This window comes from Mytilus trossulus, unplaced genomic scaffold (assembly GCF_036588685.1).
Source record: "Mytilus trossulus isolate FHL-02 unplaced genomic scaffold, PNRI_Mtr1.1.1.hap1 h1tg000070l__unscaffolded, whole genome shotgun sequence".
Lineage (NCBI taxonomy): Eukaryota > Metazoa > Mollusca > Bivalvia > Mytilida > Mytilidae > Mytilus > Mytilus trossulus.
In genome coordinates, this window is record NW_026963294.1 from 5,605,910 (window position 1) to 5,625,032 (window position 19,123).

General features: G+C 32.0%; 1 protein-coding gene across 1 annotated transcript in view; it reads left to right on the top strand.

Annotated features, from left to right (window-relative positions):
• The first annotated feature begins 8,078 nt into the window (after positions 1–8,078).
• Positions 8,079–19,123, top strand: part of LOC134699481 (uncharacterized) — a 41,656-nt gene continuing 30,611 nt past the window's right edge. Inside the window, exons 1-2 of the mRNA XM_063561071.1 lie at positions 8,079–8,163; positions 16,388–16,463. Coding sequence (XP_063417141.1) covers positions 8,092–8,163; positions 16,388–16,463 — 148 coding nt within the window. The 5' untranslated portion in view covers positions 8,079–8,091. The remainder of the gene's footprint in view (positions 8,164–16,387; positions 16,464–19,123) is intronic.

Sequence of the window (19,123 nt, forward strand, 5' to 3'; positions counted from 1 at the left end):
GTAAGTGAAGTAGAAATATTTAAAACATATAAAGATATTTACTTACAGTACACACAACAAGGTGAATCATATAAAAGTCACCCTTGTTTGAAAATTCAAAACGAAAACTCCATTATCAAATGGCAAAATCAAAAGTTCAGAACACATCAAACGAATGGATTACAACCGTGATATACCTGACTTGATACAGCCATTTTCTTATGTAAAAAATGGTGAATTAATACAATTTACTTATCTCCTGTTTTTACCCAAAACATTATTTAGAAATTTAATAACAAATCATTGATGTATACCACACCTATTAACCAGAGGAAATAGTGGATAAAATACCATGGAGGCAATAAAAAAACATAAGTGGAAGGAGAATAACTTGGCAGAAACAGAAATACTAAAAAGACAAACAACAGTCCCTAAAACACTAATTAAACCAACAAACATGAAATATGTCATTACACTTTTATGTCAGTGGGTTGCGGTCTCATAACTTCATAACTAGATACAACGGGAATATTGTGATTCATTTCATTATACGTAACATACACTTTTCCTGTATACTGCACACAAAAAAATCACTGGGTTCTCAAAAATATGGCAAACATCATAACACATGACATGGGATATATCAGTTCTTCCGTATACAATACATCATAACACATGACATGGGATATATCAGTTCTTCCTTATACAATACTTATGTATACCAATTATGTTCTTAACATATAAACACTTTACTAACAACTTTGTCATACTAACCACAAAACATTTGACCCTCAATAATAAAAATTAATACTGATTTACCACTCCTGTACTGAACATGACATGTGACACCGGATCGTAGAACATGTAATTACCACTCCTGTACTGAACATGACATGTGACACCTTATCATACAAAATGAATTTACCACTCCTGTACTGAACATGACATGTGACACATGATCATACACCATTCATTTACCACTCCTGTACTTATCATGACATGTGACACCTGATCATACAACATTCATTTACCATTCCTGTACTAAACATGACATGTGACACCTTATCATACAACATGCATTTACCACTCCAGTACTGAACAAGACACACATCACCAGATCAGAATACATGCATCTGTCACTCATATACTGAACATGACAGATGACACCAGGTCATATAACATGTAATTACCACTCCTGTACTGAACATAACATGTGACACCTGATCATACAACATTCATTTACCACTCCTGTACTGAACATGGCATGCGACACATGATCATACAACATACATTTACCACTTCTGTACTGAACATGTCATGTGACACCTGATCATACAACATGCATTTACTTCTTCTATACCGAACATGTAATTTAACACCAGATCATACAACATGCATTTGTCACTCCAGGACTGAACAAGACATGCGACTCCAGATCATAATACATGCATTTACCACACCTGTACTGAACATGATTTGTAACACCTGATCATACAACATGCATTTACCACTCCTATACTGAATATGACATGTGACACCGGATCGTAGAACATGTAATTACCACTCCTGTACTTAACATGTCATGTGACACCTGATCATACAACATGCATTTACCACACCTGTACTGAACATGACTTGTAACACCTGATCATACAACATGCATTTACCACTCCTGTACTGAACATGACATGTGACACCTGATCATACAACATGCATTTACCACTCCTGTACTGAACATGTCATGTGACACCTGATCATACAACATGCATTTACCACACCTGTACTGAACATGACTTGTAACACCTGATCATACAACATGCATTTACCACTCCTGTACTGAACATGACATGGGACACCCGATCATACATAATTCATTTGACTAAGCCATGACACTCAACAAACAGGTGTCATAGCTTTTACACTCTTAAACTCAACACGAATATGTGACATAGCCATGGCATGCATATGCTTATCTTGACGCCAATATCTGACAGAAATTACACTATCATACTCAACACAAGCATGTGACATAGTATTGATACTATTATACTCAACACCAACATGTGACAAAGGAATAAAACTCTGATACTCAACACAAATTTGTGACATAACAATAGCAATTTTATACTCAACAGCAACATATGACATAGCAATGACACTCTTATAATCAACACCAACATGTGACATAGCAATGACATACTTACACCAACATGTGACATTGCAAAAACATTCTTATACTCAACACCAACCTGACATAGCAATGACATTGTTATACTCAACTCTAACATGTGACATAACAATGACACTCTTATACTCAACACCAACATATGACATAGCAATGACACTATTATACACCACACAAACATACTCCATTGCTATATTACCCTTATACACAACAACACATATGATATGAAGCAGCTGTTATACACCACACAAACATTTTACATGGAAATACCACTGAATACTTTTTAAGCTTTGATCATTATTCTGAATCAAGACAAAATACTGTTAAGGGCATACGATACAGTTGCAGGGGAGGTAATGATGTTGCTAACGTAAACTGTTATTTTCACGACGTCAAACTGTGACATATCGGGAAAAGATGCATTTTTCCACTGATTTTTATACGACCGCAAATTTTGAAAAAATTTTCGTCGTATATTGCTATCACGTTGGCGTCGTCGTCGTCGTCGTCGTCGTCGTCGTCGTCCGAATACTTTTAGTTTTTGCACTCTAACTTTAGTAAAAGTGAATAGAAATCTATGAAATTTTAACACAAGGTTTATGACCATAAAAGGAAGGCTGGTATTGATTTTGGGAGTTTTGGTCCCAACATTTTAGGAATTAGGGGCCAAAAAGGGCCCAAATAAGCATGTTCTTGGTTTTCGCACTATAACTTTAGTTCAAGTTTATAGAAATCTATGAAATTTTGACACAAGGTTTATGACCACAAAAGAAAGGTTGGGATTGATTTTTGGAGTTTTTGTTTCAACAGTTTAGGAATAAGGGGCCAAAAAAGGGCCCAAATAAGCATTATTCTTGGTTTTCGCACAATAACTTTAGTTAAAGTAAATAGAAATCAATGAAATTTAAACACAATGTTTATGAACACAAAAGGAAGGTTGGTATTGATTTTGGGAGTTTCGGTCCCAACAGTTTAGGAATTAGGGGCCAAAAAGGGACCCAAATAAGCATTTTTCTTGGTTTTCGCACCATAGCGTTAGTATAAGTAAATAGAAATCTATGAAATTTAAACACAAGGTTTATGACTATAAAAGGAAGGTTGGTATTGATTTTGGGAGTTTTGGTCTCAACAGTTAAGGAAAAAGGGGCCCAAAGGGTCCAAAATTAAACTTTGTTTGATTTCATCAAAATTGAATAATTGGGGTTCTTTGAAATGTCGAATCTAACTGTGTATGTAGATTCTTAATTTTTGGTCCCGTTTTCAAATTGGTCTACATTAAAGTCCAAAGGGTCCAAAATTAAACTTAGTTTGATTTTAACAAAAATTGAAACCTTGGGGTTCTTTGATATGCTGAATCTAAAAATGTACTTAGATTTTTGATTATTGGCCCAGTTTTCAAGTTGGCCCAAATCGAGGTCCAAAATTAAACATTGTTTGATTTCATCAAAAATTGAATAATTGGGGTTCTTTGATATGCCAAATCTAACTGTGTATGTAGATTCTTAATTTTTGGTCCAGTTTTAAAATTAGTCTAAATTAAAGTGCAAAGGGTCCAAAATTAAACTAAGTTTGATTTTAACAAAAATTAAATTATTGGGCCTCTTTGATATGCTGAATCTAAACATGTACTTAGATTTTTGATTATGGGCCCAGTTTTCAAGTTGGTCCAAATCAGGATCTAAAATTATTATATTAAGTATTGTGCAATACAAGTCTTTTCAATTGCACAGTATTGTGCAATGGCAAGAAATATCTAATTTCACAATATTGTGAAATAGCAATTTTTTTTTAATTAAGAGTTATCTTTCTTTGTCCAGTATAGTAAGCAAGAAATATCTGCAAGAATTTTTTTTAATTGGAGTTATCTTTCTTTGTCCAGAATCAACTTAAATCTTTGTTATATACAATATATAATGTATATTCACTTTTTACTACCAACTGATAAATTTAAATAATCTTTACCATTCAGTGATAACAAGCAGTTTTTTTACATCTTAATATTTTATGATGTATTTAAATGAGTAGTAATTGTTGCAAACTCCATTAGAATATTTTAATTGAAATTAGTTTTGGAATAAGGGAGAGGGGGATGTGATTAAAAAATTGGGTTCAATTTTTCTCATTTGAAATTTCATAAATAAAAAGAAAATTTCTTCAAACATTTTTTTGAGAGGATTAATATTCAACAGCATAGTGAATTGCTCTAAGAGAAAACAAAAATTTTAAGTTCATTTGAATACATTCATTCTGTGTCAGAAACCTATGCTGTGTCAACTATTTAATCACAATCCAAATTTAGAGCGGAATCCAGCTTGAATGTTGTGTCCATACTTGCCCCAACCGTTCCGGGTTCAACCTCTGCGGTCGTATAAAGCTACGCCCTGCGGAGCATCTGGTTATCATTCAAACTGATTTAATTTGAAAACGAGTGCATGGACCCCTATTTTTTAAAACAACATTTTGTTTCATTTTGTAGGGAGATTAAGAGGACCAAATTTTATAAAACTGTAAATAGTGCAATTTTTTTAATTTTGATAAATATACAGGAAAAAATTACGTTTTTTTTCTCAATTAATGACCATTTGATAAATATGAGTTATTTCTGAATTAAAAAAATAAATATGAGTTATGTCTGAATAAAAAAATAAATATGAGTTATTTCTGAATAAAAAAATAAATATGAGTTATTTCTGAATAAAAAATGCATAAATGTGTTGGTGTTAAAGTTATAAAATACATAAATTACAAATTATTTAACAAAAAACAATTTGTGTTTAGCTTTTAAAACAAAAAAATTATGTTTTTTTTTCGAAAGGGAAAATACAGCCACAAATCTGAATTTTGAGCAAATATACAAAACTTCAACCTCATTTAACTCAAAAAGTAGCACATGAAGTTATATTTTTAATAAAATATTTTATTTTATCAGGCCAAAAATAGCCTATATGGAAATTTTCATCGAACTTTAAATATGGGATCAAAACTGTATCGTATGCCCTTAATCAGACAGTTGTCATGAACAACAAATATTTATTAGAATTATATAAATTGGGATCTCATTTTATTTGTAACACAGAACTGAATCAGATAGTTAAGGTTTTATTTTGTTTCTTGACAAAAAATTATTTTGTAAACATTTGATTTTAATGAGAAGTTGATGAGAACAAGTTGTGTTAACATCTTTAGTCAGATAATGTTAATTCTACAGATCTAATGTAAAACATCTTTTAATGATAACAAATACTTGACAGAATTATATAAAGTGGGGTCTTATTTTTCTTGTCTCTTCGTACTGAATCAGAAAATATTCCTCGTTTATTGTTTCTTGCAAAAAGTTTTTTTTTTTAACTTTAATCATTCTACTTAATCATTGTTAATCAGACGGGTTTAATGGACAACAAATATTTGATAGAATTATATAAAGTTGGGTCTCATTTTAATTGTTTTGTCCAGCTGAGTCCATTGATATAAATGTTGTTTACGTTTCTAGAAAAAAGTTTTTTTTTATGCCCCATCTATGATAAAACATGTTGTTTAATTTGTTGTTTATGTAGAATATAAATACAAGTGTGACTGGTCATTTTATTCAGTTTTGACCACTGATTCATGTGATATATATTTTGTTTATATTTATTACACAACATTGTCCAGTTTATGACACAAGTTTTGACGTCTGTTATATGTTGATATTACAGACTGGAAGGACACCATTAATGTGGGCGGCTTGGGGAGGACACCTGGAGGTAGTGACTTACCTGGTCAGTCAGGGCAGTCAGTTAGAGGCCACAACAAGTGTAATGATAGATATAATCACCTTACTCTGACTAAACACAACTTTATACAGAATCTACACAAAATCATGTTGTTAATCAGACAGATTTAATGGACAACAAATATTTGTTAGAATTATATAAAGTGGGGTCTCATTTTATTCGTAACACAGAACAGAATCAGATAGTAAAGGTTTTATTTTGTTTCCTGACAAAAAATTATTTTGAAAACATCTGATTTTAATGAATTGATAAGTTGATAAGAAAGAGTTGTTTTAAAACATCTTTAGTCAGATAATGTTAATTTTACAGATCTAATGTAAAACATCTTTTAAAAATAACAAATACTTGACAGAATTATATTAAGTGGGGTCTTATTTTTCTTGTCTCTTCGTACTGAATCAGAAAATATAACTCGTTTTAATGTTTCTTGAAAAAAAGTTTTTTTTAACCTGACAGTTCTGATGGAAGTTCTGACATCTCACAATAAAACATGTTGTTTATTTGTTGTTTATGTAGAATATAAATACAAGTGTGACTGGTCATTTTATTAAGTTTTGACCACTGATTCATGTGATATATATTTTGTTTATATTTATTACACAACATTGTCCAGTTTATGACACAAGTTTTGATGTCTGTTATATGTTGATATTACAGTATGAAAGGACACCATTAATGTTGGCCGCTGCGGTAGGACACCTGGAGGTGGTGACGTACCTCGTCAGTCACGGCAGTCAGTTAGAGGCCACAGACCAGGTAATGATAGATATAATCACCTTACTCTGACCAAACAAAACTTTATACAGAATCTACACAAAATCATGTTGTTAATCAGACAGGTTTAATGGACAACAAATATTTGTTAGAATTATATAAAGTGGGGTCTCATTTTATTCGTAACACAGAACTGAATCAGATAGTAAAGGTTTTATTTTGTTTCCTGACGAAAAATTATTTTGTAAACATTTGAATTTAATGAGAAGTTGATGAGAACAAGTTGTGTAAACATCTTTAGTCAGATAATGTTAATTCTACAGATCTAATGTAAAACATCTTTTAATAATAACAAATATTTGACAGAATTATATAAAGTGGGGTCTTATTTTTCTTGTCTCTTCGTACTGAATCAGAAAATATAACTTGTTTTTTTTATTTCTTGAAAAAAGTTTTTTTTACTTTGATCATTCTACTTAATCATTGTTAATCAGACAGGTTTAATGGACAACAAATATTTGATAGAATTATATAAAGTGGGGTCTTATTTTAATTGTCTTGTCCAGCTGAGTCCATTGATATAAATATTGTTTATGTTTCTTGAAAAAAAGTTTTTTTAAACCTGACAGTTTTGATGTAAGTTCTGACATCTCACAATAAAACATGTTGTTTATTTGTTGTTTATGTAGAATATAAATACAAGTGTGACTGGTCATTTTATTCAGGTTTGACCACTGATTCATGTGATATATATTTTGTTTATATTATTACACAACATTGTCCAGTTTATGACACAAGTTTTGATGTCTGTTATATGTTGATATTACAGGGTGGAATGACACCATTAATGTGGGCCGCTATGGGAGGACACCTGGAGGTAGTGATGTACCTTGTCACTCACGGCAGTCAGTTAGAGACTACAGACCGCAGGGTAATGATAGATATAATCACCTTACTCTGACCAAACATCACTTTATACAGAATCTACACAAAATCATGTTGTTAATCAGACAGGTTTAATGGACAACACATATTTGTTAGAATTATATAAAGTGGGGTCTCATTTTATTCTTAACACAAAACCGAATCAGATAGTAAAAGTTTTATTTTGTTTCCTGACGAAAAATTATTTTGTTTACATTTAATTTTGATGATCAGTTGATAAAAAAGAATTGTGTTAACATCTTTAGTCAGATAATGTTAATTCTACAGATCTAACGTAAAACATCTTTTAAAAATAACAAATACTTGACAGAATTATATAAAGTGGGTCTTATTATGTCACTTCATATTTGTTGTTTGGTTAGGTTGACTGGTTTTATGTCAAGTATTATATAGGTAAAATTAGTACAACAATTGCCTATTATTTATAGAAGATGTATATTTGTATGATTGATAAAAGAGTTTTTGATTGTCTTTCAGGGTAGGACTGTTTATGATATGGTAACAATAAACTGCTTTGAATCTGAAGAGAAAAAAAGAAAGAAGAAAGAAGTGATGGACTTCCTAAAGGTAAATATTCTATCTTAGTTAATAAGAGATATTTAAAAATGTGTTGACAGATTGTTAGAGACACAACATACTTGGTACATTGAAGTTACAATAAAACAGTTGCCTGTTACTTTCAATGTCATTGTAGTATTTGTTGTTAGTTAACAATGTACCCGGTAAGTTGACAATTCCAAGCTTGTTGCCTAATACAGATGTTGGCATATGGGAAAGACAAATGTTTGAAATCAGTGTCTCATCTGTTGGATGTTTCTTATTTTTTTGTGTTGTCAGCTTGCTATCTCCTAGGTATATACATCACATCATCTCCTTTTATGTATACATAATGTGTGTCTTTGTGCGGAAAAGTTGATTTGCATGTTTATGCAAATATGTAATAATCATTTACTAAAACAAAAAGCACATCTTAACAAAATGATTAGTATGCTGTCAACCTGTGTATGTATAGAATTAAATAAATAACTGTTATCCAAATCAAGACAATGAAAGATCCCCATGTAGGTTTGACTACTAGTATGATCTAGAGAATAAATTGAATATCGCCAAATCTGAGAATACTATAATGATCTATAATAGTAGTCACTGGGCAAACGCACTATGAACTGCAACTGTCGGCAGGAGTATTTCCATTTAATCTTTAAAAACCTAAACTGTACAAATTTTGATCTTTTAATTCTCATAAAAAAATATTTTTGATTGATGAAAGTCAGATTTCCGGTATTAATATGCTATGATAAAGTGTTCATTTTATATCTCATAATTCTCGTATATATGGGAAATAATAATTTCATGCTGGGCTTGCTTTTGATAAGAACTATTTTAAAATTCAAGATACATTTATAGCATTTGTTTATGTAACTGTTTTCCTTTTGTGACATGTTTATGGCCTGATTAACACCTTTGATGGTCTATAATCTTTTGATCACTCTATCTTGGGCTAATGAGTGATCACTACGATTTACACGGTCAATGTTTACTTTGCAATTTCCTTCAATCTAGACAATTTGTAACCTTCATTTCAAATTACTTTAATTTTTCAATTTTATTATTATTAGACAACTAAAATCCACGAATTAAAAAACCCATGAACATGTAAATATTGCTGAAACCACAAAAATTGATACCCACGAATTAAAGTACTTTCACAGTATATTAAAGTAGTCCTTCTCTAAAAAATATATAGTGCTCTTGATATTATTGTTTACTTAAACTAACCAAACAATTTGCAGAAATAAAAGTTTAGTTAATAGAGAAATATATTTAAACCATTTTTAACCGGATTTTTGTGACAAAAATGTCGGTTATTGATTTTGGGATGTACGGCAGTCGGGCGGTCGGGCAGTCGGGCGGTCGGGCAGTCGGGCGGTCGGGCAGTCTGGGGGGCGGCAACCAAATGTTGTCCGTGCATTTACTCATGAACCGTTTGACCAAAGCTTTTCAAATTTTAATATGTTGTTACTGACCACAAAATGAAGGTCAAGTTCAATAATGACGATTTTGACTTCTACCGTTCAGGAGTTATGGTTCTTGAAAGATTGAAAAATGGCGTTTCCAGTCGTGTCAGTGCATTTACGCATGAACTGTTCAACCAAAGCTTTCCAAATTTTAATATGTTGTTACTGATGACGAAATGGAGGTCAAGTGCAATAATGACGATTTTGACTTTTACTATTCAGGAGTAATGGTTCTTGAAAGATTGAAAAATGGTGTTTCCAGGTGTGTCCAGGCGAAAAATTGTGTTTCCAGTTGTGTCCGTGCATTTACTCATGAACTGTTCCACCAAAGCTTTTCAAATTTTAATATGTTGTTACTGATGACAAAATGGAGGTCAAGTTCAATAATGATGATTTTGACTTTTACCGTTCAGGAGTAATGGTTCTTGAAAGATTGAAAAATGGCGTTTCCAGTCTTGTCCGTGCATATACTCATGAACTGTTCCACCAAACCTTTTCAAATTTTAATATGTTGTTACTGATGACAAAATGGAGGTCAAGTTCAATAATGATGATTTTGACTTTAACCGTTCAGGAGTTATGGTTCTTGAAAGATTGAAAAATGGCGTTTCCAGTCGTGTCCGTGCATTTACTCGTGAACTGTTCCACCAAAGCTTTTCAAATTTTAATATGTTGTTACTGATGACAAAATGGAGGTCAAGTTCAATAATGATGATTTTGACTTTAACCGTTCAGGAGTTATGGTTCTTGAAAGATTGAAAAATGGCGTTTCCAGTCGTGTCCGTGCATTTACTCGTGAACTGTTCCACCAAAGCTTTTCAAATTTTTATATGTTGTTACTGATGACAAAAATGGAGGTCAAGTTCAATAATGTTGATTTTGACTTTTACTATTCAGGAGTTATGGTTCTTGAAAAATGGCGTTTCCATTCATGTTGTTGCATTTACTCATGTCACATTCAACCTTAGCTTTTCAAATTTTGATATGTTGGTACATGTGGTACTGATGGCAAAATGGAGATCAAATTTGATATTTACGATTTTCACTTTCACCGTTCATCAGTTATGGTTTTTTGTGCTATTTCCAGTTAATAAATCCGGTTTGCTGTCATTGTGACAGCCTTTTGTTAGACATAATTTACTTGCTTATGAGTTTGCATTAAAGATTGAGGATTAATGTGCTCCATAATATATTTATTTAAGATTTCCAGAAAAAAACAGGGGCTATGTTTAGTAGTTACCTTCGGCCGTTGGTATTTTTTCCATAAACAATCCGAACTTTTCTGATTGGGTTCCATTAATATATTCCCCAGAACTAGAGATTAAAGAAGCAACAGACACGGCTTCCTCCGCTTCATTTTTAGACTTATATCTCGAATTTGACTTACACAGTCATCTCAGTACCAGAATCTATGACAAACGAGACCATTTTAATTTTGAAATAATAAATTTCCCCCACTTTAGTGGCAATATACCAACTTCACCTGCATATGGGATATATATTTCCCAACTTATTCGATATTCCAGAGCTTGCAGCTCCTACTCAGACTTTGTAAAATGTCATCAGTGTCTGAGTAGAAAGTTGATGAACCAGGAGTGTGTCAAAGAACGTCTCTTCCTTTTTCTAAAAAAGTTCATCGGAAGGTACCAAGACAGTGTTGATAAATATTCCGTATCAACTTCACAAATAATACACGATGGTCTAATAATGATGTATAGATTCTGCGTACTGATGTTGTTTATCATCTTAACAACGTGTTTTATAGTTCTTTCATTTGTCTTTGTTCTATTATCAATATTACTTTTACTGTTGAATGGCTTTATGTGATATTCGTTTGATGTGGCTTGGTACTTATACATCTCGTCAATGTGTTTGTATTGTCTTTCATTTTTTGGTGGTGTGTTTTGTATATGCGACTTTTTGTATTTCTTTGGTTCTTATAACGTGACTCTGTACTCTAAAAGATCCCGTCAGTATGATATTGTTCTATTTTATGTCATAAAAATATTTTTCTATTATGAATTACAATATACGTTGAACCACAAACATCAAAATCATTGAATCGCGTAGTGGAATTAACTATTTGTGGGTTCTTATAAATTCTATATATAACTTTTGGACTAGTTTAAATCTTGGTCTATTTCTGAAATTTATTCTTACATACTTTTGATTTTTTAACCCTGTATGCTAACAATATTGCCTAGGTAAATTTTAAAATTGTTTGTATGCACATTAAACGAAAAATCTATGTGACGTATAAAATTTTCTGACGTCAGACACACAAATCAATGAATGTGTTTGTAGATAGATGTTTATGTGTTCTGTTAAATTGTTCCTTTTAAAATTGTTATACGATGATGACTGATGTACCCATATTCTGATTATTTTATTTATTGTGTCTGTTTAGTTAACGCATCAATGTAAATATAACGGAAATTGACGAGACTGTCATCAAAGTGAGAGGGTTAGCGCTATAAAACCAGGTTTAAGGTAGCACAATACAAAGATTTTATAACTCCAAATGCCATGTTTTAAGATGCTGTTACTTTCTCAATAATGCTTGAAAATTGATAAAAGTGGTAGTTTTGGATAGCTTACAGATTACTCTTTCAAATTAATGCAATGTTAGTATTATGCAACAATTATGTAACCAATTATAATGTTAACTGTCTAAAATATTTTTCACCAAATTTCCACTTTCAAATGAAATAAGCTTCTGCATAGGTATCCCTTGAGGGTTGATTTTAATATATGTTGTTCCTATGGCCATAATCTACAAAAGCATGTCTCAGATTTCAGATAGAATGTATAGAACAAATTTTACACCTAATTAAACATTATCTTCTTTTATGTGGTTAGGATGTTTACACTAATTAGAGATTTATAAGAGAATGGAATACCATAGAGACAATCTGAGACACCCTTTTGAAGCCTATGATGTGTTGATTAAGATTTCGTTTAAATTTTCTGTATAGTTAAAGAGATGATAGAGCTAAATTCATTCAAGTGAACTGACCCAGATTTTGCCACTAATTACATAATAATTGATTACATAATGATTGCATAATACAAATATTGCATTCATTTAAAAGATTAATCTTTTATCTATCTATATATACCTCTCTTATTATTTTTTATGTATTCATAAGAAAGTTACAGCATTTCAAAGATTAGTGATTGGAGGTAAAAAAAATCTTTGTATTGTGCTACCTTAAACCACCATTTTCTACATTTGAAAATGCCTGTACCAAGTCAGGAATATGAAAGTTCTTGTCCATTCGTTTTTGATGCGTTTTGTTATTTGATTTTGCCATGTGATTATGGACATTCCGAATTGATTTTCAGTATTTTTGTGATTTTACTTTTTACTACAAGACATTAAGCATGAATTAGAATTGGCAGGTAGAAAGATAATACATGTATGATTCATTATACACCTTTTTGTGAAGTTATGCTTATGTAAAAAATTTAGTAAGCTGTAAAAATTGAAAAAAATTGTTGGAATAGATCGGGATTTTGAATTGGTGGTCTAATAATAATAATAATAATAATAATAATAAATTCTTTATTTAAAGAGGGTAAACACAGTTAGTTACAATCACTAATCTTCCCTGAGGCCCTCATATACATCTGACACCTTTAAAGCAATAAACATGGAATCACAAAAATAAGAAAACAGAATTATAACCAGAATTTGTGCTTTTATTTGCAATTAAACAATGGGAGAAATAAAAACAAATATAGTAACACATACTTTAAGAAATTATGCATTTTCTCCATTATGATTATGGTTGATAACACTACTGTTTTTATACGACCGCAAATTTTGAAAAAATTTTCGTCGTATATTGCTATCACGTTGGCGTCGTCGTCTGCGTCGTCGTCGTCGGCGGCGGCGTCCGAATACTTTTAGTTTTCGCACTCTAACTTTAGTAAAAGTGAATAGAAATCTATGAAATTTAAACACAAGGTATATGACCATTAAAGGAAGGTTGGTATTGATTTTGGGAGTTTAGGTCCCAACAGTTTAGGAATTAGGGGCCAAATAAGGGCCCAAATAAGCATTATTCTTGGTCATCGCACAATAACTTTAGTTAAAGTAAATAGAACTCAATGAAATTTTGACACAAGGTTTATGACCACAACAGAAAGGTTGGGATTGATTTTGGGAGTTTTGGTTTCAACAGTTTAGGAATTAGGGGCCAAAAAGGGACCCAAATAAGCATTTTTCTTGGTTTTCGCAACATAACGTTAATAGAAATCTATGAAATTTAAACACAAGGTTTATGACCATAAAAGAAATGTTGGTATTGATTTTGGGAGTTTTGGTCCCAACAGTTTAGGAATAAGGGGCCCAAAGGGTCCAAATTAAACTTTGTTTGATTTCATCAAAATTGAATAATTGGGGTTCTTTGATATGCCGAATCTAACTGTGTATGTAGATTCTTAACTTTTGGTCATGTTTTCAAATTGGTCTACATTAAGGTCCAAAGGATCCAAAATTAAACTTAGTTTGATTTTGACAAAAAATGAATCTGTTGGGTTCTTTGATATGTTGAATCTAAAAATGTACTTAGATTCTTGATTATTGGCCCAGTTTTCAATTTGGTCCAAATCTGGGTCCAAAATTAAACTTTATTTGATTTCATCAAAAATTGAATAAGTAGGGTTCTTTGATATGCCAAATCTAACTGTGTATGTAGATTCTTCATTTTTGGTCCCGTTTTCAAATTGGCCTACATTAAGGTCTAAAGGGTCCATAATTAAACTAAGTTTGATTTTAACAAAAATTAAATTCTTGGGCCTCTTTGATATGCTGAATATAAACATGTACTTAGATTTTTGATTATGGGCTCAGTTTTCAAGTTGGTCCAAATCAGGATCTAAAATTATTATATTAAGTATTGTGCAATAGCAAGTCTTTTCAATTGCACAGTATTGTGCAATGGCAAGAAATATCTAATTTCACAATATTGTGAAATAGCAAATTTTTTTTTTAATTAGAGTTATCTTTCTTTGTTCAGAATCAACTTAAATCTTTGTTATATACAATATCAAGGGGTACAATCAAAATCACGTGATGGATATACACACACCGGAAGTTACAGTCGAACTCACCGCTAGAAAGGTTAGTAGTTGCATTTTCTTGTTTATATCAATTAAATTTTGATTAATGAGTTGGCACACCGAATGCTGGATAGTATGTAGTATTTAAAATACACAATTATTTTTGCTAGACAGTGTGCAGTTATTGCAAACACTTCGACACAGTTATCTAGTGAAATTTTTAAACTGTGTCGAAGTGTTAGCATTAACTGCACGCTTTCCAGTGGGGATAATTGTGTATTTCAAAACTAGATAGTATCCGACATTCAGTGCACTACCTTATTTATTAAATTTTATTGATATAAACAAGTAAATACGACTACTTACCTTCCGGTGTGTGTATATCCATCACGTGGTTTTGATTGTACCCCAAGGCCCTTGAATATACAATGTAATCTTTGTAAGCAAGAACTATCTTATTGCAAGAATTTTTTTTAATTGGAGTTATCTTTCTTTGTCCAGAATCAACTTAAATCTTTGTTATATACAATATACAATGTATATTCACTTTTTACTACCAACTGATAAATTTAAATAATCTTTACCATTCAGTGATAACAAGCAGTTTTTTTACATCTTAATATTTTATGATGTATTTAAATGAGTAGTTATTGTTGCAAACTCCATTAGAAAATTTTAATTGAGATTAGTTTTGGAATAAGGGAGAGGGGGATGTGATTGAAAAATTGGGTTCAATTTTTTTCATTTGAAATTTCATAAATAAAAAGAAAATTTCTTCAAACATTTTTTTGAGAGGATTACTATTCAACAGCATAGTGAATTACTCTAAGAGAAAACAAAAATTTTAAGTTCATTAGAACACATTCATTCTGTGCCAGAAACCTATGCTGTGTCAACTATTTAATCACAATCCAAATTTAGAGCGGAATCCAGCTTGAATGTTGTGTCCATACTTGCCCCAACTGTTCAGGGTTCAACCTCTGCGGTCGTATAAAGCTACGCCCTGCGGAGCATCTGGTTGAACTTGGCAATAGCTGCTCCTGAAAGAAATAAAAAAAAAATATATATATATAAATTATCTGAAAAAGGTCAGAACATTACAAAAATTTAGTAAAATTTTGTTTGTCCCTAATTTTGGTTATTCAGATTTATGACCCCAATCACCGTAACACAAACATGTATGTGGTCTTTTAGTAAGGTACCTGCATCAAGGGGCAGGAAGTGTGGGTTGTCTCACCTGCTTGGTCAAACCAACATCTTGAAAATATGTATGCCTTGCTTCTCCACAAAGACTGGTTGTCAGAATAATGTGTCTGACATGTGCATTTCTTCATCTTGTAAGCATTACTAAACATTATGTGCAAACTTAATAGTCAAATTTGAAATTGTTCTTACAATCTTTATTTTCAGTGGCAATAAAGGGCCTTTAAGATAAATGTATGATAAAAAAAAAAGATGTGGTATTGATTGCCAATAAGACAACTCTTTACAAGAGAAATTATAAAGGATAGGTCATATTACGGCCTTCAATGAAGCTATTTGACAAATTTTCACATGAGGCATGATAGTTTATTACAGATTGATGATCCCAATCGCCAAATTACACAGAATTTAACAACGATAGGTCACTCTACGTCCTTCAATGAAGCTATTTGACACGTTTTCACATGAGGCATGATAGTTTATTGCATGTTTTTCTTTTGTAGACCGTCATGTCAAAGACATCCCCAGAAGTAACCCCTGACGCCCAATCACCGGATCCTGCAGCACCAGTAGTTGAAAGTAATCATCTAATGTTAATTATTCAGATACTGGCTGAAATAATAATTACTTGTTTCTAATATATGAAAACCGGAATGATTATAGTTACTTATTTCTAGTGTATGGAAACCTTGATATCTGCCTATAATGTTAAAATAAAAAATAAAAAAAAATAATAGGAAAAGTAAAGTAGGCTATTGATGAAGATTGATTGATTACAGATCATATTAACCTTAAAATAAACATCTTTTATTCTCATCCGATTTATTCTTTTCTCAACCTGTTGATTACGGATCACATTAAACTTAAATTCACTCTCAACCTGTTCAGTTGGCAACCAAATCCAGCCATCACCTCAACTGGATTTTACAGAATAAGTAGTTTTTGGCATATTAATACATTGACCTATAGACAGATAGACACATTGACCAGTTGACCTAAAGAAGGATAGACACCTTGACCAGTTGACATATAGAAGGATAGACACAATGACCAGTTGACCTATTAACAAATCGACATATTAATCAATTGGCAGATCAACCTATCAAAATTGAGGAATCAAAAGAGAATCAAATTCAAATATTGACGCATAGACATATTGACACAATGACCAGTTAATAAATTGACAATTTGGCATATTAATACGTTGACAATTCTAAAGCTTTTTACACATTGACACATTGAGAGATCTACACATTGACATATCGACAAATTGACAGATCAACACAAAAGCAGACTCATACATTGATACATTGCCATGTTGACACACTGACAGATCATATAAAAAACAAGATGTGGTTTGATTGCCAATGATACAACTCTTCATAAGAGACCAAATGACACAGAAATTAACAACTATAGGTCACTGTACAGCCTTCAACAATGAGCAAAGCCCATACCGCAAAGTCAGCTATAAAAGGCCCCGAAGTGACAAATGTAATTCAATTCAAACGAGAAAACTTAACAGCCTAAAGGAGTATGTTCGGTAAGGGCAATATTTGGCCCCAATTATAAAGTTCATAGTTACAAGACAATAAATGTTTTAAGTTGCCTTAAAGACATGAGAGAAAGTTGAACAGAACTTTTTTTGTCAAAGTTTAATTCTTAACACGATGATTTTCACATCCCAAACAGGTCAAAATAAGAGATTATGGTGAAATTTAACAAAATCAGCTAAATTTCAACCAAATAAAGGACCAGGAAACATAGAGCGCATTCGTCGACAAGCTAAATATTCAAATAAGACATGTGAAATTTCTGCACAAACATTATTTATAAAGATCTTTGTTGTAGACGTTTGCGCTCTATGTTTCCTGTCCAATAATCTAAGGAAATTTACCCATTTTCATTGATTTTTTCGTAAAAAATCAATATGAGTACAACTTGTGACGTCATAATGAAACGCAGAAACATAAACTTTTCAACAAAATGGCTTATATACTATCTATTCAATGTATTGTCTATAATTTATCGTGACATTGATCAATAAATCCAAATTTGAAATTTACACTTAAAAAGGGGGCCATTTAAGGACCTTGTCGAACATACTCCTTATGTAAACAAAAAATGAACGAAAAACAAATATGTAACACATCAAGAAAGGACAACCACTGAATTACAGGATCCGGACTTGGGAAAGGCACATACATACAGAATATGGCGGGGTTAAACATGTAAGTGGGATCCCAAACCTCCCCCTAACCTGGGACAGTTGTGTTACAGTACAACATAAGAACTAACTATAAAAATCACTTGTAAAAGGCAACACATTAACAGACTTATACATCAACACATTGACATATCAACACACTGACAGATACACACATAAACAGGCTCATACATCAACACATTGACATATCAACACATTAACAGATGGATTTCATCATCACATAGACATATCGGCAAACTGAAATTTCAACACATTAACAGACTTATACATCATAACAATGACAGATTAACAGTCTCATACATCGACACATAGACATATAGACACTCAAACAGATTCAACTTATTGACATATAGAAACACTGACAGATAAACATATTAACCGACTCCTACATCAACACATTAACATATTGACACACTGACAAATCAACACATTAACTGACTCAAACATCAACAAGTTGACATGTCAACACACTGACAGATCAACACAATAACAGATTCATACATCAACACATGACGTATCGACACACGAACAGATCAACACATTAACAGACTCAACCATTCACACATTGACATATAGACACATTTACAGACTCAAACATCAACACATTGACACATCGACACACTGACAAGTCAACATTTACACTCATACATCGACACACTGATAGATCCACATATTACCAGACTCATAGTGAGTCTCATACATAAACACATTGAAATATTGACACATTGACAGATCTATACATTAACAGACTCAAAACTCAATGCATTGATATATCGACACACTGACACATCAACATTTACACTAATACATCGACACACTAATAGATCCACATATAACCAGACTCATACATAAACACATTGATATATTGACACATTAACAGATCTATACATTAACAGATCTCTACATTGAAATATTGACACATTGACAGATCTATACATTAACAGACTCAAAACTCAATGCATTGATATATCGACACACTGACACATCAACATTTACACTCGTACATCGACAC